A 24828-nucleotide genomic window follows, 5' to 3' on the forward strand; every position below is an offset into this window, starting at 1 on the left:
ACTTTGCTATATATACATGTATATGTACAGTATATGTGTATATGGAATACAACACTTTTTTTTGTCCTTACCAAAATATATAAAATAAAAACTATCCATCCATCCATCCCTATATATATCCCTTTATCCATCCTTCCATCCATCCCTATATCCATCCCTTTATCCATCCATCCATCCCTTTATCCATCCATCCATCCCTGTATCCATCCCTTTATCCATCCATCCATCCATCCCTTTATCCATCCATCCATCCCTGTATCCATCCCTTTATCCATCCATCCATCCATCCCTGTATCCATCCATCCATCCCTATATATATCCCTTTATCCATCCTTCCATCCATCCCTATATCCATCCCTTTATCCATCCATCCATCCCTTTATCCATCCATCCATCCCTGTATCCATCCCTTTATCCATCCATCCATCCATCCCTTTATCCATCCATCCATCCCTGTATCCATCCCTTTATCCATCCATCCATCCATCCCTGTATCCATCCATCCATCCCTTTATCCATCCCTATATCTATCCATCTATCCATCCATCCCTATATCTATCCATCCATCCCTGTATCCATCCATCCATCCCTATATCTATCCATTCATCCCTGTATCCATCAATCCATCCCTTTATCCATCCCTATATCTATCCATCCATCCCTGTATCTATCCATCCATCCCTATATCTATCTATCCATCCATCCCTGTATCCATCCATCCATCCATCCCTATATCTATCCATCCATCCCTATATCTATCCATCCATCCCTGTATCTATCCATCCATCCCTGTATCCATCCATCCATCCCTATATCTATCCATCCATCCCTGTTTTTGTCAGATTTACCCCATACATCATGCAGTCAGATCAGAATGACACTGAAAAGAATAAGAAAGAGGTACAGATCTAGTGACGAAACGGCTCTAAGCTTCTTTTTTTCTCTCCACTGATTGTCAGTGCCGTCCAAGAATCTGAGACGGGGCTCTTTCTCTCTCTCACTCTCACACACAGACGCTCTAGAGCGAGAGAGGGAGAGGGAGAGGGCGGGCTGCAGTGAGTAACACTGAGAGAGAGAGCCTGTGTGTTTTCAGAGCGCAGTTGATCAGCTGTAGTACTAGCAGCAGTGGAGTATGTCTGAGCGTGTGTACGTGTGTTTGTGGTGACTGCCGAATTACCACAGCAGCCCCTCAGCCTCGTCCTCCTCGGGGTGAGGCCGTCCTACGCCCGCCCTCATGATGAAGCAAGAAGGGATTCTGGGCCGCCGCCGGTTCTCCACCTGTGGAGGAACCATCTCAGGCCGCTCGCCCCATCCAGACGGACGCAAACTCATTCGCAACGCCTCGTTTGGGGGGTACAACGAGCTTTCTGTCTGCTTGCCAGGTGGGTCTCATCAACATCCTGGTGTGAATCAGGAAACTTTTACATGTTTTAATTCTCTGGCAGGCAGTTTCGATCACGTTCCTCTGCATTAGTGCCAGGATTGGTTACAGTGTGAACCATGAGTGTGGCCAAAGTCTATTAAGTTTGATAGTTTTGGCAACTTAGCTGTCGACTGAATGTGTGCGTTTGACTCTTGACTGCCCTCCAAATTAAAGTGCATCTATTAACTTGACAGCACATTAGCATCTGTTACTCATTGCATCGCTATCCTTCAAGTGTGTGACGCATGTCTCTTTCAGCCTTCAATAACACCTCCTGCTACATTTTTCGGTAGTCAATACTATATATCGATTTGGGTTCCATTGAACGTCTTTACTCTTATTTTAATCATTAAAGAAGAATTTATCCTAACTATGAACTCAACAATATGCCAAACAAATATTTCACTGGTTTTGTTTGATATTTTGTGGGGTAAATAAGGATAAATTATTATTTACTCGTTTAAAGAATAATAAAGTGGAGCCTAAATTGAATTGTTAATTAATTGTACTGATTTAAGTCTCACGATTAAGTAATATACATTTGACTTAGTAATGGTTCGGTTTATTTCAAGTTTCAGTGAAGAAATCGATTCAGCCAGTCTGAATTAGACTCGCTGATAAATTTGAGACTTGCCTTTATTTATATTATTTTACTTCTGCATTCTGTCGACATTCACTGAAGATTAATGTCCAAGAACTAAATCGTTCGGTTTCAGAGTTTTTTTTCTTTCTTTCTTTCTTATTAAAATAAGCCAAGCTGGTCCTGAATAAGAGCCAGTTCTCAGTTCCCAACCGTAGTTCTCAGAAACCTCATTTGATGGTTTGCATTAGGGTTGCATAAATAAGGACTGTTTTTTCTTTGTCATCTCCTCAAGGTCAGTAAATCGAGCTGTTCAGCAGAACGCAGATGTTTCTGCGGCAGCTATTGAGTAGTTTCAGCTCTCATAGTGAATTTGACTCGTGTCAGTGCGGCCTCCGCTCCATTTATCCATCATGATTATGACTTTAAGTAGAGAGGGATTCATTAAAAGCTCTTATTTACGCACACAGGCCGCTCGCTGTGCTCTGGATGCTGGCAGATGCTAGTCTTCATTTAGCATGCTTCAGAGATGGTGTTTTTATTTTAATACTCACATTTGTACGCTTACCCGGCATTTCCATTATTGTTATCCTTTTTTTAGCGTTTTAATGGAGTCCATTGAGCAGAGATTAGCTAATGGACTCAGAGTGTATTGCATTTGCACAAATCTTGTCTGCGCGTCACGTTCACCTGTGTGAAAATAGCAGAGTTCGCTTAAAGGGTAATGGCTTTGATTTAATACTGAAATCACTCAAATCCGGATTGATGGATCATTATAGTGGATAAAGATGCAGAGCTCAGCAATGGCTGCCCACTTGTTTTCATGAGTATTTTTTTGTATATTAATTTTCTCCATAAAGCATAACTAAACTGGCCGGCTCAGAAATGAATCGCATTTCTTTCAAAGTGAAATGTGTTTGCAGAATGAATAAACTTCTCATCCCATTAGGATTTATGATCAAACAGTGACATTTTGGGGGGGGGGGGGGGGGGGGGTTTATTGTGTTAATAAAAAAGGCACACAAAAAATATATAATTCATGTATTTGAATTGCATGTAAAATTGCACAGTTTAAGCTAACAAGCTAATAAACCTAAAGTGATTGTAAATTGATTGGATGGTGAAAAGTGTCCTTGGTGATCAGCTGACAAGGAAAGTTGTTTAAGAGGTGGAGCAAGTGATTATATGTCACATTTGTCAACATTTTGATGTCATATTTACTAGCAGTTACCTTTTCCTAGCCTACATAACCCTTGAACTCATAACAAACACGATTTTAACGAAGGTGAATTCAGTTGAAAACATGAGAGCGCTTGGTTTTGTCTTTAAAGGCTTTTGCTTTATCACCTAAAATCATTTTGAATAATATTTTTTACTTCCGGAACAAGTTAAGCTCAGTGTTTCACCCCTCCGCTCCGAACGAGAGGATCATCTGCACTTTACTGTATGAGGTGGCAGATTAGCACAGATGTGTGATTATTAATAGATGGCGTGCACAAAAACACAGGTGTGTTTCCCCGTCTTGGCACCTGTGTGCTGACCGGATGACTCGCAATAACACTCCATTTGTCATTATGCTGTGTAGTTGTTGTTGCGTAATGCTTTATTAAAATGATGTATGGCGCGTTGCTCGTATTAAGTGTTATACGGAATAGTTTGTCTCTGTTTCTAGACGATGCTCTCTGCCCTTCAGACGGACTGAGCCTCCGTTCGGCCGATCGGGGTGGAATTACACCCGCCGCTGCTGGTTTGCCGTAGTCAAGGACGCCGCAGGACTGTGGAAATATCAGACACGTCTCTGTCTCACAGCAGAGAGACACACAAATACACAAGTAGACCATTAATGCACAATGCTTATTAGGGTCATAAATGCACTTTTACATCAAAGTCTTGATTTTGTTGAAGTTTTCAGGCTTGCATGTTCAAAAACACCTTATTTTTGTACACATTTGACATTGTTGCAGACATAGATAAATATATATGTAGAAACCACATTCACTTGGAACGATCAGACGCTGTCATCACTCACAGTAAATATCAATGAATTTTTCACGATGCCACAACATCGCAAAGCCTTCGGTTGTAAAAACAGCCAAGATTTAAAGCGGCCAATAGATATTGTGACAATATTGTGACGTGTTCGTTCCCGGAAGAAAACTCAGGTTCAGGCTTCATGTTGGGGTTAATTTTGTGTACATTACTCCAATAAAAGAGTTGTTTAGCCGACAGCAGTGACTGTTTTCACTGCAGTGTTGTGCAGTTTCTTTGCCTGTACTCTCTGCATGTCTGACTGTAGGCACGCGTGTTCAATGTTTAATAAGCAGGTGAGCCTGCAGTGCTGTCTGACAGGAATGGGTTTTTTTGTCCATAGCAATATTTAGTTTTAAATTTATTTTCTATGTATATCCAGTCCAAGCTAGCTCTCTCTCTCTCTCTCTCTCTCTCTCTCTCTCTCTCTCTCTCTCTCTCTCTCTCTCTCTCTCTCACACACACACACTCTCTCACTCTCTCTCTCTCTCTCTCTCTCTCTCTCTCTCTCTCCTCTCTCTCTCTCTCTCTCTCTCTCTCTCTCTGGCTCAGTTCTGGCTAATGATCAGAGCTGTCTGTGAGCTCCTGCTTTATGTGTGTATTATTACTCACACAGCGTCATGGCTTATTAAACATAGACACACACACAGATGTCGTCTCTCCCTCCTTGTGGAGTGAGCTGTCACCTTCCTCAGTGGTAAATGTCTGTGTTATCCCAGACTTTATTTACAGATGAACTCAACTCACTCTGGGAATGTTAAAATGCGTTCTGCAATCCCAGTTTAATTTGCAGAGAAAACTGTAAGACATAAAAGATTAATGTAAGACATGTAAAGGTTGGTGTGCGTGTGTGTGTGTGTGTGGGTGTGTGTTTGTATTAGGGATGTTCCCAAAGCCTTTATTCGAATTGGAAAAGGCACGATACATCTATCACATGTAGATAGTAAGGAGAGATGACTGACATGATGATGTCGGAGGATTTTGTGCACATTTGATTCGTTCAAACAGCTGATTCATTCATGAATGATGTAAATGGCTCTCTTTATGAATGGGCCATTGAATCATTGGCTCACCCGATTGATTCTTGTTGGTGATATTTTCATTGGCAAAATCGATCAAGAACAGACAATATTGTGTCTAAAATATAACACAATATTAACTTATTGTTTATTGAACTGTTGCATGAAATCAATATCACATTTGCACTCATGCTTTTCGGGACATAAACTAACTAGACTTAACTAGCCTATATCATATGATTTAAATAAACGACTAAAACTCATACAGGGGCATTTTTTTTGCCCTGATATCTTGGGAATTTTAACTGCATTATATAATATATACGTCATAATATTGAGCTGTCAATGTTTTTGTTATCAAAAAATATTACAATAATGATTCAATATAATTAGACCACAACAAAACATTTGAATGTTTTAGAATTCTCATTATTGCTTTCATTTTTTATTAAATATTGCTAATGCAAGTTGTTAGGGTTTTTTTTTTGTGTGTGTGTCAAAGGAGAAATAAAACATTATTTTTCGGTTCTGCACGTCTGTTATAACAGCACTAACAAATAATCTGTTTGGTTGTTCAAAACTAAATAGTTTGCTCTCTTTTTCTGCATTTAAATGCGATGTACATTTTATCTAAACTGATACCACACATGAATTTTAAGGTCACTTATTGCTTATTGTTGATGTTTTTAAGGACAGACTTGAGGTTATAGACTAGAGTGTGTGTGTGTGTGTGTGTGTGTGTGTGTGTGTGTGTGTGTGTGTGTGTGTGTGTGTGTGTGTGTGTGTGTGTGTGTGTGTGTGTGTGTGTGTGTGTGTGTGTGTGTGTGTGTGTGTGTGTGTGTGTGTGTGTGTGTGTGTGTGTGTGTGTGTGTGTGTGTGTGTGTGTGTGTGTGTATGCATCACATGTTGTATTCAATACTTAATTTCCCAGCTGTCCCATCAGCATATTGAGCACAAGAGGAACCATTACATCTGATCTGAGAACTGCTCGTCCTTAGACCTCCATTATTCACAATGTAATCTGCCCACTTTTATCAATAGGACAGCAGGAAAAGATGGCATGGGAACAGGATGAGGAAAGTGACGTCAGTTTCAGTCAGATTGTGAAGTAAATCTGAGCCTGTCGTTAAATGAAAAGTGTGGTTAATGCAGATTTATGCGACGGCAGAATAGGTAACTAATATGCTAACAGACGAGTTATGCTGATGCTCTCATCAGCTTGAGGACGAGTGGGTTTTTCTGCGTATGATTAACATGTTTAAGAGCTCTTGGAGTGCAGTGTTTTCTGAGATGAACACAATGCTTGGCCCGGCAATCGACAGTAGAGACAAAAGACCTGTTTAAACTGATCGATGGGTCGTCATTTACATCCATCGCTGTTCGGTTAGTCCAAAAACATCAAGGAGTGCATCTTTGATCCCTGTTCATTTGGATACAGATGCCAAACAGCTTGAAAATTGTCCAGTTCTCTTAGTAAAATGCACAATTTTCCTTTATTAAAGCATCTTATGTGACTCTCATAGCATGAAAGAGTTGTCTGCTGTTGTGCCTTTGTGATTAAACTGGGTTGAAATATCTTTATAATAAGTTTTCAACAGTTCTAATCTAAATGATCAAGTTGGATCAAATTAACTATTTAGCAGATACGCAAAAAAAAAGGGGCCAATTCTCTCTCAGAAATTGCTAGTACAAGTGGCATGTTGAATTGACTATAATGGTATTTTCTTGTAAAACACACTCCAATTTTGTTTTATTTACAACTTCGAAAAGTTTTGTTTTTATGTTATATCAATGTTTTAGTGTGTAAACGCATTTACAATGTTATAGTCTTTGTCTTCCGGGGAAAAGTTGTCATCCTCAGAAATGATTTGTCCACACTCCAATTCAAATAACTTATTATTAAATAGTTAGTTAGCCAGTTGTTAAGTTTAGGTATTGGAGAGGATTAAGGGATGTAGAATATGATTAATAACATTAATATGTGCTTTATAAGTACTAATAAACAGCCAATATAATATGGATGCTAATAAGCAACTAGTTCATGTGAGAATTGGACCCTAAACCAAAGTGTTACCACTTATTTTTAAGTGCTCTCTTGTCTGAGATTGTCTTTAAATAATAATTAATAGCTCTTTAAAATGTTTGTGCCAACCCAGTCTTTATTAAGCTTTTCTATAAGGTCTTCAATCATAACTTGAATTAACTTGCCAACCTTTTTTTTATTACACTCCCAGCCAACAGTCAAGACAATGATTCTGTCAAGTAGAGATGTTATTTAAATTGACAGTTGTGCTATTCATGCCTAAGAAACTAACTAGTCTTGACAGAGTGACATTGACAGATCGTCCTCGGCCTTATCTAATGAAACCGTTTTGGTTTTTTGCTTATGATGAAGTGTTATTCTTTTTTCAAGGCCTTAGATATAGGACACGTCGTCCACCAACATCAAAACACACCAGGGTTATTATCGTTAACATTTTTGATATATATAAATATATGATTTATTTTGCGTCATACAGTACAGGTCAAAAGTTACGTTTCGTACATTACGTTTTTTTATATTTTTGAAAGAAGTCTCTAATGCTTATCAAGGCTGCGTTTATTTGATCAAAAATACAGGAAAAAAAACAGTAATTTGTGAAATATTATTACAACTTAAAATAATAGTTTTCAATTTCAATATACTTTAAAAAATAATTGATTTCTGTGATGCAAAGCTGAATTTTTTAGCATCATTACTCCAGTCTTCAGTGTCACATGTGACATCCAGTCTATCACATGATCCTTTAGAAATCATTCTAATATTCTGATTTATTATGAGTGTTGGACACAGTTCTGCTGCCTAATATATTTGATGAATAAAAGGTTAAAAAGAACTGCATTTATTCAAAATAAAAAAAAATTTTTCTAATAATATAAATCTTCTTTACTGTCACTTTTTATCAATTTTACACATCCTTGCTGAATAAAAGTAATGATTTATTTCAAAAAAAGAAAGAAAAAAATTACTTACCCCAAATGACTGACCAGTAGTGTATATTGTTGTTACAAAAGATTTCTATTTTTAAAACATTTGCTGCTTTTTTTTTTTTTTTTACTTTATATTCATCAAAGTATCCTAAAAAAAAGTATCACAGGTTATGAAAAAATATTAAGCAGCAGAACTGTTTCCAACTTTGATAATGAATCATCATATTAGAATGATTTCTAAAGGATCATGTGATAGACTGGAGTAATGATCCTGAAAATTCAGCTTTGCATCACAGAAATAAATGATAATTTAAAGTATAATAAATTGAAAACCAATTATTTTAAATTTTTATAATATATCACAATATTAAAAAAAATAATTCTGTATTTTTGATCAAATAAATGCAGGCTTGATGAGCCGAAGAAACCTCTTTCAAAAACATTAAAAATAGTAATGTGTCCAAACTTTTGGCCTGTACTGTAATATTTATACGTTAAACATGATGATTCCTGCTACACCGTTTATGTTCAGGTGATGTTTAGGAGCCGTTTGTGTCGTTCAGAGATCAGATGAAGTAGCATGTGTGCAATCTGTCAAAGCAAATGTGTGTGTTCAGGTAATTCCCTACATTGTGGGGACAAAATGGATAGTAATACCAGAAATCTTTAATCTTATGGGGATATTTTTTGGTCCCCATGAGGAAAACAGCTTATAAATCATACTAAATGTTTTTTGAAAATGGAAAAATGCACAAAGTTTTCTGCGATGGGGTTTAGTGGTACATTTAGGGTTATAAATATCATTATGTCTATGCAAAGACCCCATAAAACGTGTGTGTGTGTGTGTGTGTGTTCCTCCAGCTGTTGTGAATCTCTGACTCACAGCATTCAGAGGTGTTGTTGATACAGCCGTCACTGAGATATTTTCCCAGGGTCGTGGGACTGAAATAATCTCATATTTTGCTCTAATGGAAAGATGTAGCCTCTAAGTGCAGGTCTGGGATCAGATTTTATACCTTGGTGAACATTTAACATTGACCAATGCAGGGTTTTTCGACCAGTGTGGATGAGAAATGTCTCTTTTTACAGTATAAACTGCACTTTGTTGTTTATTAGCAACACGTAACCTATCTCAAGTTAATCATTAAGACTTAAGGTCGTATCAAGAATAGTGAAATATCACTGGTGTTTCTACCATGAGAATCCTACATGCATATGTGTTTGTATATAGACATATTATCTTTATAATAATTGTAAATTACTATTATATATTAAAAAAAAAGTATTGTATAACATGACGTGTGATATATTTGGTGATACATTTTACACAGGTTAAGGAAAGAAAGGGGGAAAAAAACAAGAACAAACACAAAACACAGTGCAAAGAGGATCCAAAGCCTTTCAGTATTTTATATTTTTATTTGATATATATATATGTTTATATGCCCAGTAATCTAACTGGCTAAATATCAGCCTAGCTGGTCGAGTCGAATTACAATGTCTTGCTTTTTTGCAGGTTTTGAACGAGGCAAAGAAGAAATCCTGCCTCTGAAAGAAGACTCCTCACACTCCATATCCAAGAGCAAGGTAAACTCACACTCAGACAGGCTCTTGTTTACTCTCCCTTCCCATGATCCTCTGAGGGCTGGAATCGGATCAATGTGGGTCGGCTGGTCCTCTAGCAATCTTCAGCCCTTGTTTATTAATTATACATAGCGAAGAGCATCTCAGAGGTGATGGGGGGGATGGGGGGAGGGTGTGTGCATTGATTAGCAGCGCATCAGAAATTACCCTCGAGAAGATGCTGTTAACATCCAACACTCGGTAATATGATCAAATTGCTTCAGAGCCATGCAGGTTTTCGTAAGGTTTTGTAGGCGTAGGCGTGCCGCCACATCCAGACAGACCGTTAATACAAACACTCGCAATCCCTAATAAATCCCAAGTCGCAGATCCCGTCAAACACGAGAGCCGGATTGCAGAAGAGCGTGAGAGCGACGTGAGGAATTAGCTGATATCTTTCTAACCCTTTCAAAGGCGTATGTAACCACTGTTCACGTAAAGATGTTTCTCCTAATCGGCTGTGAAAGGCTTCGGTATGAAATTAAAAGACAGATCTTTACCCGAAACCAGGGTCCGAAATGAAGTTTTGACCCACCTGGCAGGTGATCTGAGTAAATGTTCAGACTTGAAGTGCTTCTTACTGTTCATGAAACTGTATTTTGCATTATTTCTTTTAAAAAAGACACTACTTTTCCTTTGTATTTTTCCAAGAAACATTAAACATTTATATTATATTGTATTAATTATATGATATGTGTGTAGTAGTGTTATTTTAGTATCATGGAGATACTGTTATAATTTTTGTATATTTTTATAGTGCTGCACCCATGCCATCTTATTATTAAATGACAACGATTCACCTTATGAAATTAACTTGATGCTTCAAATTAAGATTGTATCAATTACATCTTTACACCAGTAGGTGGCGACAAGCGACTGTTAAAAAATCTGTTTGTCATTAAATCGTTCAATTTAGAGATTCGTTCAAAAGCACAGATTCATTCAGTCTTTATGAGTGAGTCATTGAATCATTCGTTCAAACTTTTTTCTTTTCTTTTTTTACAAATAAAAAAATTGAATTAATTACCGGTAGATGTTTTTTAAATAGACTGCAGCAATAAAAAATTTGTCAAAATCCCAATTAAATTACATGTTATTTTCTTTAGTGGTCTATTCAGAATCGTGGGAGAATCGTGATCTCTATTTTAATTTGATTTTTAAACAAGTTTAAATTTTTTTATGTCCATATAGTTTTTGTGTTTTAGTTTATTTATAGTTATTTTGATACTTCAATTAAAAAAAACCGACAACAACTTTATTTCAGCTAGTTGCCAAAGTAAAATTTCGCTTGGTTTTATTTCATGTAATTATTTTATTTCTAGTAATGAATGTTTTTTTTTTTTATGGTTTTGGTTTTAGTTAATACTTGTATGTGTGCATGTATAATGAATTATGACATTTATTTAGGCCAAGCTAAAGTGCAGCTCAAAATATCATGATTTAGAGCATGCTGTGCTAATTACTAAAGTCTGTGTTGGTTTCACAGTCGGAAACCAAGCTCTATAATGGCTCAGACAAGGACGTATCTGCGTCTGGAAACAAACTTACAAAGAAGGAGTCTCTCAAGGTACAGCCACACTCATTAATGGCACCCAGAGTTTCACTGTGTTTTTCTTGCATTATGTTTTGAGGACTGATGACCAGTAATTGTGACTGTGATGCTTGTTCAGGTGCAAAAGAAGAACTACAGGGAAGAGAAGAAACGCGCCACTAAAGAACTGCTCAGCACCATCACTGATCCGTCTGTCATCGTCATGGCCGACTGGCTCAAGGTGTGTCATTTAAATGTGTTTATACTTATAGGCCTTTTTTATACTGGAGGTTTCGGTGTGGAATCAAGTTAGTTGCATTGAAAAAAATGAGTGTTTGCGGTACATCTGCACAATTAATCGTTAAAAGATTGCAGTCTCGATTCAAACGCCCACACGATATTCATAAATGACAGCGATTCGGCGATATGTCCATCACAGTACCATCACAGCAAGAGCAAATGTCATGTATAGGAATGAAACAGCCTTTTCAACCACACAGAATCATTCAAATGATCACAGAAGTACTGGGATAAAAATGTATAGATAAACACTGATAGTGATAAAAATAGAGCAAATCATCTTTTGAAAATAACTTGATGCTTCAAATAAAGGTTGGATCAGTGACATCGGTACACCAGTAGGTGGCGACAAGCAACTGTTAAAAATGTATTAGTAATTGAATCATTCATTCAACAGATTTGTTCAGTCTTTACGAGTGAGTCATTGAATCATTCACTCACTAAAATTTTTGTTCAATTACACTGCAGCAATTAAAGGGGTGGTTGATTATGATTTCAATTTTTTACTTTAGTTTTTAGTGTGTAATGTTGCTGTTTGAGCATAAACAACATCTGCAAAGTTACGACGCTCAAAGTTCAAAGCAAAGGGAGATATTTGCTTTTAAAGAAATCGCTTTTTAAGGACTACAACAAACGGCTGGTAGAGACTACACAACATTCCTCCCGGGTTAGTGACATCACCAAACCTAGAATTTATATAAACCCCGCCCCCGGGAACACGATTTATAGATTATCAAGACAGAATATGCTAATCTATGACTAGAAGATAACTACACATAAGCTACATAAATTCATCAACTAAACATTCAGAAATGTTCTGTTGCTTCTACATGTTGTCACTTCTTCTTGAGCCTCTCCATCATTGTCTGACTCCGGTTTGAACATAAAAGGTTAAACGTTTTTGAAATTCCCAGTGCATGTGTGTGTGAGGTAAAATGACTCGAGCTGTTGAAGCTCCGCCCCCTGTGCCGGGAGCAGCAGCTCATTTGCATTTAAAGGGACAGACACAAAACGGTGTGTTTTTGCTCACCCTCAAAAAGTGTCAATTTTAACATGTTATATTAAAATATCTGTGGGGTATTTTGAGCTAAAACTTCACATACACACTCTGGGGACATCAGAGACTTATTTTACATCTTGTGAAAAGGGCATTATACCACCCCTTTAACATTTTCTCAGAACCTCTAGTAAATTACATGCTATTTTATCTAGTTGTCTGCTCAGAATCGTGATCTCTTTTTTTTTTTTTAACAAAATTGTTTTGATTTTCAGTTTATCCGGAATCGTGCGGCTCTAGTCTGCGTTTTGGTTCTATGGTTCACAAATAATATGACAGCAATTCGGCCTAATTTGCAGCAAAAGGCTTTGATTGGAATACAATCTGCATAAGTGGTATAATGCATGTCCATTTACACACAAATTATCTCAAAATTGTCTTATTCTTCATTGAATCTCACGTAATTCATCCACACCAGACAGATGCAAGTGCTGTACTATTAAGTTTTGGTGGTAAAACCCAACAGAACAAAAACATGATTAAAAAGTGAACAGCACTTTTCATTTTGACGTCTCCTCTCCTCCTCAGTCTTTACATCGCTGCAGGGGTAAACCACTGATTTTAATAATCACAGTGACACTCGCAATGATTAAACCAATGTTATAGTATGCAAAAAAAAGACCTGCAGGGACAGGAGAAAGGGAAGTTAAAATCGATCTAAGGTCCGGATCAAGTAATCAAACCACATCCTTAAAATGACCTCCAGTCTCATATGAGCCCGTTTTCTCTCTCTCTCTCTCTCTCTCTCTCTCTCTCTCTCTCTCAGATCCGTGGCACGTTGAAGAGCTGGACCAAGTTGTGGTGTGTGCTGAAGCCAGGCGTCCTGCTGATCTATAAGACCAATAAGAACGGCCAGTGGGTCGGTACCGTGCTGCTCAACGCCTGTGAGCTCATCGAGAGACCGTCGAAGAAGGACGGGTTCTGCTTCAAGCTCTTCCACCCCCTCGAGCAGTCCATCTGGGCCGTCAAGGTACGTGAGACAACTCGGATTAACCTGAACCTTTTCGGATTTGCGTTGTTTTGCATTATCGTTTGAAAATTAAATGTTTGGAGTAGACATACTGTCACGATCACCAGTGAGAGTGGCCCTCGATTACCATCAGACGGTGCTCCACCTCAGAGTATCGTCACTCTAGCAAAGACTACATTACCCATAACCCACTGCACAGACTATCAGCCATGATTGTGTTCAGCTGTTGCTTGTTAGTTTCTGCCTATATAAACCTGGTTAATTCAGTCACTCTAGGTCTTGTTAGTTTGTAAGTACTGCATTTCTGAGCCTTGTTCCCCGGATCTTTGTTAATTCTGTTCCCCGGATATAATTGGTTTTGCCTTAGCCCTGGACATTGTCTTTGTTTGGACTGCTCATCTGTGTTTCGACCTTTGCCTGGCCTTTGTGTATGTCTGTGGATTAACCCAGTGAACTGCGTTTGGATCCTCAACCCTCGAGTCTCGGAGCAGTTATGTTACACACACCTCTAATCTTTGAAGTGCCAAAAGAAGTTTTATAGGCATACTAAGACAAAAACATATAATCTAAATATAAAAATAATCTAATATAAAACATACATTAAATATTTAAAAACTGTTAAAAAGATTGGGGTCTGGAGTCTCTTATTGCTCACCAAGGCTGCATTTATTTGATCAAATTATCAATTACAATTGATGACATTATCAATGTTAAAAACAGTTGTGCTGCTTCATATTTTTGTTGAAACCGTGACACATTTTAGTCGGGATTCTTTGATGAATAGAAAGTTCAAAAGTACAGCATTAATTTGAAGTAGAAACATTATAAATGTCTTTACTTTCACTTTAATGTGTCCTTACTGAAGTAAAAAAAAAATCATACCGTCCCAAAACTATGGACCGGTAGTGTATAAAAGAAATATAAAGTGTATATAAAAGGAAAAAGCTATGAGAATGGACTCTTTCATATTAATAATATTCTTTTATTAGTGTAAAAAGTGCCATTTGGAGAGTTGGATGAAGTGTTTATTGTGTTTGCGTGTGTCTCAGGGCCCTAAAGGAGAAGCCGTGGGGTCTATCACACAGCCGTTACCCAGCAGCCACCTGATCTTCAGAGCGGCTTCAGAATCTGACGGTGAGACACACTCAACACACTGACAAAACAGAGCTTTGTATTTTACTGCGGCTTCAGTCTTTCGCGTGATGTGTGCAGGCCGATGTTGGATGGACGCTCTTGAGCTGGCTCTGAAATGCTCGAGTTTGCTGAAGAGAACGATGATCAGAGAGGGCAAAGAGGAGACGCCACAGACCGCAGAGCACTCGCACATCAACTTCTACAGTCTGCTGCGGGCGCACAATATGCAGGGCTTTCAGTAAGAACACATTAACACTCTGAGCTGTCATGTTACAGGGCTCTTTAGATTCATGTTTTATTCAGCATTGATAAAAACTGACACTTCATGAACTCGCATATTCATTTTTAATGACGGACGATCAGCGGCAGAGTGCCGTGACATTTACTTGGAAATCTTTAGTGAGAGCTCAGTCTTGGCTAATATGATAGCAGATAGTTATTTTTATATTATGGCACACTAGAAATATGATAACCAATATGATAGAAATATGATTAATAATTAATTTCCATTCATTTTTCCCATAGGGATTTAAAAATAGTCTTTGTCAAATAGTTTGTCAAATTTGTCAATAGTCAAACTTTGATTTGAAGCAAAAACGTATTTGATAATCAGACTAAAAGATGAAGGTACAAGACTGCGTGGTTAACGGCTTTAGCGAGGACAAGAACTACAAAAGAAAGCATTGCGATGACATTAAAAAAATATATTTAAGTTTATTGCAAAAAAAGAAGGAAAGCATATCAAGACCGTCATGCTTTACAGCTAACGAGCTCTTTTTGCGTATTTTGCTTGTTGCAACCCACTGATTGGTGGAATTTTCTGTACTGCATCATGGGTAATGTAGTTTTTCACCACAAATTCAGCTGGTAAACATGATTATTTTAAAAAATAAGTTGAAATAATGCGGTCTGACGGCTTCAACAAAAGCCTATACAATCGATTAACAACCTCTTAGCTCACAGTAGGTCTGTCTTTAAAGATTTATTACTTGTCGTCAAAAAGCATTTTCTCTATTAACCCAGTTTTAACTTCCAGAATTCAGCAGTTGGACTCTATACGCTTACATTGACCAAAACTGGGGCCGGTTTCACAAAGATAGACTTTGACCATGGCTTATATATAGTAGATAGTCAAGACTTCAGATAGACATCTAAATCAGACCGTTGCACAAAGCACTTAAGACACTGTCTATCTTAAGTAGGACTACACTGCAGTGCATTCTGGGTAAAATAAGACACTTTTCAAAACAAAAAACATGGCGGATCGAGTAAGCGCGTTCAGCCGCTCAGTGCAGTTTACCCCAGCGCATAATATGTGTTTGTTGGAGGAGTATAACAGTTACAAGGACATTTTACTTGGGAAATTTAGCAGAGAATGTAGTAACAAGAAGACATTTTTAAAATATGAGCCATTTTCCCTTTTCTTTTGGCTGTTTGTAATGTAACTGATTTTATTGCTGGTTGCCAAGGTAACAGAGTCTTAGACCTAAGTTAGCCTTGGGGTAAGGTGTCTAATTTTTTTGGTCTAAATTAAGTCAGTCTTTATTTTTGTGAAACAGTCTAACTTGCATTAGCCTAGTCTATGAGCACATTTACATTTACATTTACATTTACATTTATTCATTTAGCTGACGCTTCTATCCAAAGCGACTTACAATTGCTATATATGTCAGAGGTCGCACGCCTCTGGAGCAACTAGGGGTTAAGTGTCTTGCTCAGGGACACATTGGTGTCTCACAGTGGATTCGAACCCGGGTCTCTCACACCAAAGGCATGTGTCTTATCCATTGCGCCACTACCACCCCATTTGTCTAACACTATAGACCGGTCTAAAATAGCTTTGTGAAACCGGCCCCTGATGTAGTCAGCGCATCACTAGTCACCGTTTAATGCAAGTCCTGTGTTTGTGTACTAACTGAGAGTTTGCATGATCCACCAGGTTTAATGACAGTGACCAGTTTAAGGATCCAGACCTGTATTCTGATAAGTCGGACCGTGAGAATGAGCAGGAGCAGGAGGAGTGGGAAAATGAGGTGATGGATAAAAGTGAAGAGAGCGACAGCGACACGTCGGAGCGACAGGAAGACTCGTACGTCGACATGGATCCCAACGAGGCGCTGCGGGAAACGCCGTACATTGAGCAGAGCCACGAGGAGCTCGGAGAGGTGCGTGTGCGAGTGAAGTCCGGCTCAATGCAATCCCTCATTTAAAAAACACTGTAAATGATGACATTATCATGATGAATTATTGTTTGGCTCGAGTGGAGTGCTATTAATGCACAGATGCTAACACAATATTCAGACGTCTATTTTTACAGCAGACAGCTGGGGAGATGAACAGAAAGTCTGTGGTGGATATGACACAATCTGTTCACTCAATCTGTGTGTGTGTGTGTGTTTATCAGGCTGGTGAAGCGGCTCAGACAGAGACAGTATCAGAAGAGAATAAATCTCTGATCTGGACTCTACTGAAGCAGGTCCGGCCCGGCATGGACCTGTCCAAAGTCGTTCTGCCCACCTTCATCCTGGAGCCACGATCCTTCCTGGACAAACTGTCCGATTACTACTACCACGCGGACTTCCTGTCGGAGTAAGAGAACACACACACACACACACAGGCACAGTGACATTCAGAGTATTCAGATGGTCCTTTATATTCCCAAATAAATCAGAAACTAATAAAATAATTGAAATAAAGCTGAATGAATGTATATTAATGTTTGTTGAAAAACTGAAATGAAAATTAGAAAGTGAAATAAATAGTTGAAGCACTACTAAAACTGAAATAAAAATAATGCAACATATAAATAAAGTAATAACAATTAATAAAAGAACACCATAAAATTACAAAATGAACCTAACAATTAACATCAATATCAATTTGAAATATTAATAACTAGTAGTAGTTTATGAATAATAATAAAAGGACAACTGGTTACAAATCTAGTGTTCCAAAAATGTGCATTGTTAGGTTCGACTTAAAAAATATATATTGTGTTTTTAAAAAAAATTCGTTGTTCTAAAATTAATTTAAAAAACATTAATTGTGTTTAAAATATATATATATATATATATATATATATATATATAATGTGTTAAAAAATATATCGTTTTTATTTATATATTATTTATATAAAAATTATTTAGGATAAAGTGGGACAAACATGTCGACTAAATAATAATCCAATTAATTAAATGACATTTATTCATATTAATAATAATCACAATATATTGTTTATTATTGTGATTATTATTATTATAAATAAATGTGCTTTATTTCATTGGATTGTTTGTCCACATATAGTCCTCAGTGTGAAGGCAAAATAAAATGTAAAAATATACATAAAATCAGATTTTAGTTTGTTTCATCAAAGACGCTTCATCATAATTGTCTGTGTTTTCTGTCATCAGAGCGGCGGTGGAGGAGAACGCTTATAACCGGATGAAGAAGGTGGTCAAATGGTACATTTCTGGATTCTACAAGAAGCCAAAGGTGAAGCCAGATTCACTAACAGCCATCAGGCGTCTCAAATCTGTCATTTTACTTGACATATTTTCATCTTTTCGACACTGACAGGGTTTAAAGAAACCGTATAACCCCATTATCGGAGAAACATTTCGTTGTTTGTGGATCCACACCAAGACAAACAGCAAAACCTTCTACATCGCAGAGCAGGTAAAGCAGTGACATACACTTTGATTCCAGTTAGTATATTATTGAGCTACACACCAAGATAACACACATGTTGTCCTCCAGGTATCCCATCATCCTCCAGTTTCAGCCTTTTATGTCAGTAACAGAAAGGATGGCTTTTGTCTCAGCGGTAGCATCCTGGCCAAGTCCAAGTTTTACGGTGAGACAGAAGATACACTCTATTAAATCGCATGATTGTGTATAACACACACGTCTGATCGTGAGTTTGTTGGTGTTTTGTAGGAAACTCGCTGTCGGCCATCTTGGACGGAGAAGCCAGGCTGTCGTTTCTGAACAGAGGGGAGGATTATGTGATGAACATGCCCTACGCTCACTGCAAAGGTCCGTCTGCGCACACGCACATACGTTAATGTGAACTATGACCCGTTAGCACAGCTAACAGTCACACGGCACGACTAACCCTATCCCCGTTGTCTTCTGTAGGGACACATCTAGGTATGTTTACATGTCTAGTAACTCGTTTGGACTGGTTTAGATACGTGTGCAGTGTCCAGGCTAGATTTGGCATTTTAGTTAGAATATGACGGTTTGGTAACACTTTATACAGTATATCTCTTAATAATAACAAGAAAAACAGTAGCTCATTATGTAACGCTTAACAGATCTTTAGCTAATGTACATTCAAATAGTTTTTAATTTATATATATTTACCAAAGTGTGTATATTTTATTATTTATATCATAAATCATTCTTATTCTCTCTCTCTCTCTCTCTCTCTCTCTCTCTCTCTCTATCTATTTATTAATATATATATATATATATACACGTTAATAATAATATATTTGTTTAATATTTAGTTATATGTATTTATGATTTATATTTATGTAATTTACTTGTAAAATTATATTTGTAATGTAAATATATTTATAGAATGTTAATTATTTATATATATATCATACATTTAGAATATTTATTTTATATATATATATAATACTTATTTTTACATATTTTTAATATGATTCATAATTATTATAAATATTGTAATTTATAAAATTATGTAATTATAAATATTTATTAAAATTGTGTGTGTGCATAATTGTATTGTATTTGTCATGTATATTTATAAAGATTATTTATTTATTTATTTATATAATGCATATAGTAATACATATAACAAGATTATACATTTATATATGTTTGTGTGTAAATACATTATAACAATATTATAAATTATTTTTATATAACTATTAAATACATATTTATAACAGTATTTTAGATATAGTATGCATTTAATAATATACTTTTTTCATATTTGATCTGTTAAGCTTCAATAGTAATGTAATGTTTGTTAATGTTGAATTGTTATCATAGAGTGTTACCAAAGACCATCTCCTGCAGACTGAGGTCTGGCTTAGCAAGCGTCATGTATTACGGCTGTTTGTCCAGAAACGTGATGTGCGTTGTTGGTTTTTTAAATTAATTTAATTTAATTTTATTATTATTATAAGAGAACCTGTGCAAATAAAATAAATCTCAATGTCCTTGCACACACACACACATGGGTTTATTCACTAACAGTCAGATACACCTTTCACTCACACAGATTAACACACATTCTGTGTCTGTGTCTCTCAGGGATCCTGTACGGTACTATGACTCTGGAGTTGGGCGGACAGGTGTCCATCACCTGTGAGAAGACGGGCTACAGCGCTCAGCTGGAGTTCAAACTCAAGGTGTGTGTGTGTGTGTGTGTGTGTATGTGTGTTCATGTCAGTGTGTTTTTGAGCTTTTGTGACATTTAGAAGAACAGTGGGGCGCAGACAGAAAGGCCACAGACATCACATCCGTAACACATCATACTAAATGCCACACTGATAACGACATCCACAAATGGATGATGCTTTATATGACCTGTTTCAATGGCATGACTGATGTTTCCCCGTCATCTCAGCCGTTCCTTGGCAGCAGTGATAGTGTCAATCAGATCAACGGGAAGATCAAACTTGGGAAGGAGGTGCTGGCGACACTCGAGGGGCACTGGGTGAGTAGTGTGTGTGTGTGTGTGTGTGTGTGTGTGTGTGTGTGTGTGTGTGTGTGTGTGTGTACAAAAGTAACAAGAAATCAACTGTAAAAGTCCTCGCACGTTAAAAAATAAATACAACCTCACGTTGTGTCAATCACGTTTACACACTGCCTCCGAAACTTTCATCCGTCATAAAAAAAAATGCGTTTTTCGCATCCGTAACGAGCATTTTGAGAGGAGTTTTGACAATTCAGAGCCACCGAATGACGAATACGAAAAACGCATACGAAAATTTTGGACTCGGTGTGTAAAGACCTTGAAGGTTACATATAAATCCCAAAATGGTCTCTTTACATGTCAATCAAACGATTTTTAATGTCAAAGTGAGCAGTTTTTGGCCGGAATAGTCTAAAGCATGTCTAATACATCTAAAGCAGGGTTTCTCAAACTCGGTCCTGGAGGGCCACTGTCCTGCACAGTTTAGCTCCAACCCTGATCAAACACACCTGAGCAAGCTAATCAATGTCTTCAGGATCACTAGAAACTCACAGCTAGGTGTGTTTGATCAGGGTTGGAGCTAAACTGTGCAGGACAGTGGCCCTCCAGGACCGAGTTTGAGAAACCCTGGTCCTAAAGCATGTGGTTTAGCCATAACTAATGATTTGAGCAAATCGAAATGTCTTTTGACCTGGAACTAAGGCTTCTTAGAGCTCTTTGAGATTCAGACTGTCATTGTGTGTGTTTTCTACAGGACAGCGAAGTCTTCATCAACGATAAGAAGACGGGTGAGATGGAGACGTTCTGGAACCCAACGCCGGAGCTGAGGCAGGACCGACTGATCCGAGGCACCGTTCCTCCTGAAGAACAGAGCGAGTTTGAGTCCGAGAGGTATCACAAAACACTGCTATCTGAAGTCTGGATGTTCTGCGTGAGCGTCACAGAAAGAAACTCAAAGATCTTCTTTACAACCCGCCAAAATAAAAAAAGTTCGGTTTAACTTGAAGAGATTGTGACATCACTATTGGACACTATTGGGAATATCAAACAGCTTTCCTATTTTATTATTTTAACAGTAAACCATACCCGTCAACACTCCTGTTTTCCCTGGGTTTCTCCCGTTTTTTTAGCCCTATCTCCCGGGAAACTCTTTTTTGCATGGCCCAAAACTCCATTATGAATAATCGGACCAATATGTTTGTCTAATGTTGACCAGTTGCCAGATCTTGTATTAAATGCATTATATTCACACAATCCACACATCATATAGGCTATCATTTCAACCAGTTTGTCACCTCAACCTGGCAACCTATAACCCAGTTGCACAGTCGCGGAAAGTTTAACCAGAAAGCAAGCCGATAGATATGGCAGGTGAAGGCGGTGTCCCCGCAAAGAAACCGAAGTACAGTTGTAAATTTCAACAATGTTGGACGCATCTATATATTTATAGAATAGCAAAGTAGGCCTAATCAATATACAAGACTGAACCACATAGATGTGAGATATAAAGGCTATCATGATCATTTTGCCAACAATGAACCATGGATTTGTTTAGTTTATAATACGTTTTATTTTTAACTTAAACAAATACAACATATAACATTCAAAACTCATCGGCTTAGACTGCATTTGAAGAAAAATAAACACAACAGTTTTCTGTAGCCTTTATTCAATAGAATTAGGCTTCTAGCGTTAGAATGTTCTTTCCAGTGCAAAAAATAATATTTTTTATTAGACAACATTTTAAGGAAGTGTAGTGCAAATATCTTTATATAATTATACTTCCATTATAGTTAACTTTCTTTCCAGTGCAAAACAATAATACATAAAAAAAACTGCTAATAAAGAAAATATAAAATACTGCATTCAAGCAATATTTATATTTTTGTGCTCTTTTCTTTTTCGGAGGTAGTCATTTTTACATTTCCCGCTGTTGTCACTTGTCGTCATCGTTGCTACGATACGTGACTCACAATGACTGAAACGACCAATTAAAAGGGCATTCTCTGATGATGTTCCAAGATGTTAAAAACGTTACGCTGATCATAGACGAACAGGGGGAGAAATTAATATCTACCGCACCGTCGTTTTTTTTTCTTCTTATCATAGCCTACAAATGTCTTCGTTCATAGTCTGACATATATTAGAAGCTATGTGTCTGTCATGGATTTGCACTGAATTGATTCTCAAAAATACGGGACGATTCCGTATTATACTGAACGGTTGGCAACCCTAGCAGTAAACCTCTGTTGTACATACATTTTTAATTACACTTTAAAAGATTAATAAAATAATGTTTTATGCCTTTATTTGGTTTCCACCATGTTTTAATTAATACATATGTATTAATTACAACCCAGAATTTCTAGATTTTTTTTTTTATATATATATAAATAAATTGTTAAAGTTTTATTAATTAAATTGGTTAGACATGATTTTTATATTATTCAAATTTAATTAAACTATTAAAACAGACACATTTAATAAAATAACAAAATAAAATGTTAAAATAAAACTGATTTAATAGGGCCCTAAAAATGTTTTTTTATTTTTTATTTTTTTTTATTTTAAGCTTTAAATTTAATTTTACCATTAAAATGGAAAGCAGAAAAAATTTAAACGAAAAAAAAAATCGGAATCTGGGGAACGGATTTTTCTAATGCTCAGTGACATGGTAAATAACAAATAGTTTCCCGATTATGAAAAGGAACACATTTACAGAAGTGTTTCTGTCATCTTCAGGCTATGGCAACATGTGACACGGGCCATAAACAACAAGGACCAGACGGAGGCGACCAATGAGAAGTTCATCCTGGAGGAGGTTCAGAGGAAGGCGGCACGCGAGCGCAAGGCCAAGTGTGAGGAGTGGATGCCCGCGCTGTTCGAGCAGGACCCCGCCACCGGAGAGTGGCACTACCGCTACGCTGAGTAAGCACACATTTAGATTTCATTACGATTCATTCAAGTGATGATGTATGCCTTCAACTGATTGCCACTGTGTTTGATGATGAATTTATATTAAATCGTAAATCCAGAAAAATTAAATCACAACACGGAATTTTTTTTTTTATTAAATTATTAAAATGTTAAAGTTTGATGAATTCTAGTGATTAGACATGATTTTTGTGGATTAAATTATATATATTTATTTTATTTATTTAACTAAACCATCAAAATGGAATGCAGAAAATTCGAATGGAAAACAAGGAATTTGGGGAAAAATAAAACTGATTTTATAGGGCCCTTAAAATGTCATTTTTGTTCAACAATTTTTTTTTATTATTAATTAACTTGTTAGCTTTTTGTGAATTCAATTGATTAGACATGATTTTTGATGATTAAAATTAAGTTAATTTATTTCAATTAACCAAATGGAATCCAGAAAAATTCAAATGGAAAACACGTAATTTGGGAAAAATGAAACTGATTTCATAAGGCCCAAATTTTTTTTTTTTTTTTTAAGCTAAGATTGAATTGAAGCATTAAACCAGATCTGAGAGCAGTTCAGCCAGCGCTCACTGTTGGTTTTCTAACGCACGCTGCCCCCTGCTGGACAGGAAGTGCATTGTAGCGTGTCCCGTTTACTGTGAGGATGGTGTGTTTCTCTGTGTCCTAGCACTCGTCCGTGGGATCCGCTCAACGATCTGATTCAGTTCGAGAAAGACGGCTGTATTCAGACCAAAGTGCGCCACAGGACGCCTATGGTACGTTCAGCCAGTGTAGTTAGTCTCAGTACCCAGCAGGGCTCCCGGAGGGACAATTACCTGAGCCAGGTACGTCCTTCTGTCCCCACCTTTCCCTCCTTCTACCCACAATCCCTCTCTCTGCTTCCATCTCATCATCGCCTGCCGTCGCCTGCGCTCTGTCCATTCTTCAACCTACCATTCACCGTTCTGCAAATGCAACCAATCATCTGCTGCCTGACCTGGTCACATGACCACTCTGCTTCATTTTCAGCTTTTGTTTTTTCTTTGTGCTCTTTGGCGTTTGCAACTGACTCGCATGCGTGCCCGTGTGATTTTTCTGTTTTCTGGTTTGAAACCTTTGAAACTAGGGTCCAAAATGAATTGTTTTGTGAATCTTGGGATTTTGTATAAAAATAAATAAATGTCCACATTTTAAATCACATGGGATGGAAACAATATTTTTTGTGATGTTCTGAAATCTTAGATAAATAATAAATATAATAATTAAATTCATGCTTAAATAAATAATAAATGTTGTATTAAATAAAAAATAAGTATAAATTAAATTTGAATAAATAATAAATGTAAGATTTGAAAAAATAAGTGTAACAATAAAATTGATTGTGTTTTCAAATAAATAGAAATATGAAATAAAATAATAATTAGAAGTTACATTTTCATTATTGAATTTGCATTTAAATAAATAAATGTAAGAGTTAAATACATAATCTAATAATAAATAGTTTGAAATTAAATTGACGTTTAAATAATAAATGTTGTAATAAATGAAGGGTGAGGGAAGTAGAATGAAATATATACGTTTAAATAATAAT

General features: G+C 36.9%; 1 protein-coding gene across 6 annotated transcripts in view; it reads left to right on the top strand.

The window, feature by feature from the left end:
- The window catches only part of osbpl8 (oxysterol binding protein-like 8), a 77405-nt gene that overhangs the window by 49616 nt on the left and 2961 nt on the right, over positions 1–24828 (top strand). For 4 of the 6 annotated variants that reach the window (XM_082168346.1, XM_082168349.1, XM_082168351.1 and 1 more), the window contains 17 exons: positions 9537–9607; positions 11130–11210; positions 11314–11415; positions 13298–13501; positions 14551–14635; positions 14714–14873; positions 16575–16800; positions 17040–17224; positions 18046–18127; positions 18212–18310; positions 18392–18488; positions 18572–18670; positions 19925–20022; positions 20241–20330; positions 21064–21200; positions 23052–23237; positions 23926–24082. In XM_082168346.1, the coding sequence (XP_082024472.1) occupies positions 9537–9607; positions 11130–11210; positions 11314–11415; positions 13298–13501; positions 14551–14635; positions 14714–14873; positions 16575–16800; positions 17040–17224; positions 18046–18127; positions 18212–18310; positions 18392–18488; positions 18572–18670; positions 19925–20022; positions 20241–20330; positions 21064–21200; positions 23052–23237; positions 23926–24082 (2159 nt within the window). Of the gene's footprint in view, positions 1–1062; positions 1383–9536; positions 9608–11129; positions 11211–11313; positions 11416–13297; positions 13502–14550; positions 14636–14713; positions 14874–16574; positions 16801–17039; positions 17225–18045; positions 18128–18211; positions 18311–18391; positions 18489–18571; positions 18671–19924; positions 20023–20240; positions 20331–21063; positions 21201–23051; positions 23238–23925; positions 24083–24828 lie in introns of those variants that run through there. The other 2 variants (XM_082168348.1, XM_082168347.1) reach the window with 2 other exon arrangements.

This window comes from Leuciscus leuciscus, assembly GCF_965113295.1.
Source record: "Leuciscus leuciscus genome assembly, chromosome: 4".
Classification (NCBI taxonomy): Eukaryota; Metazoa; Chordata; class Actinopteri; order Cypriniformes; family Leuciscidae; genus Leuciscus; species Leuciscus leuciscus.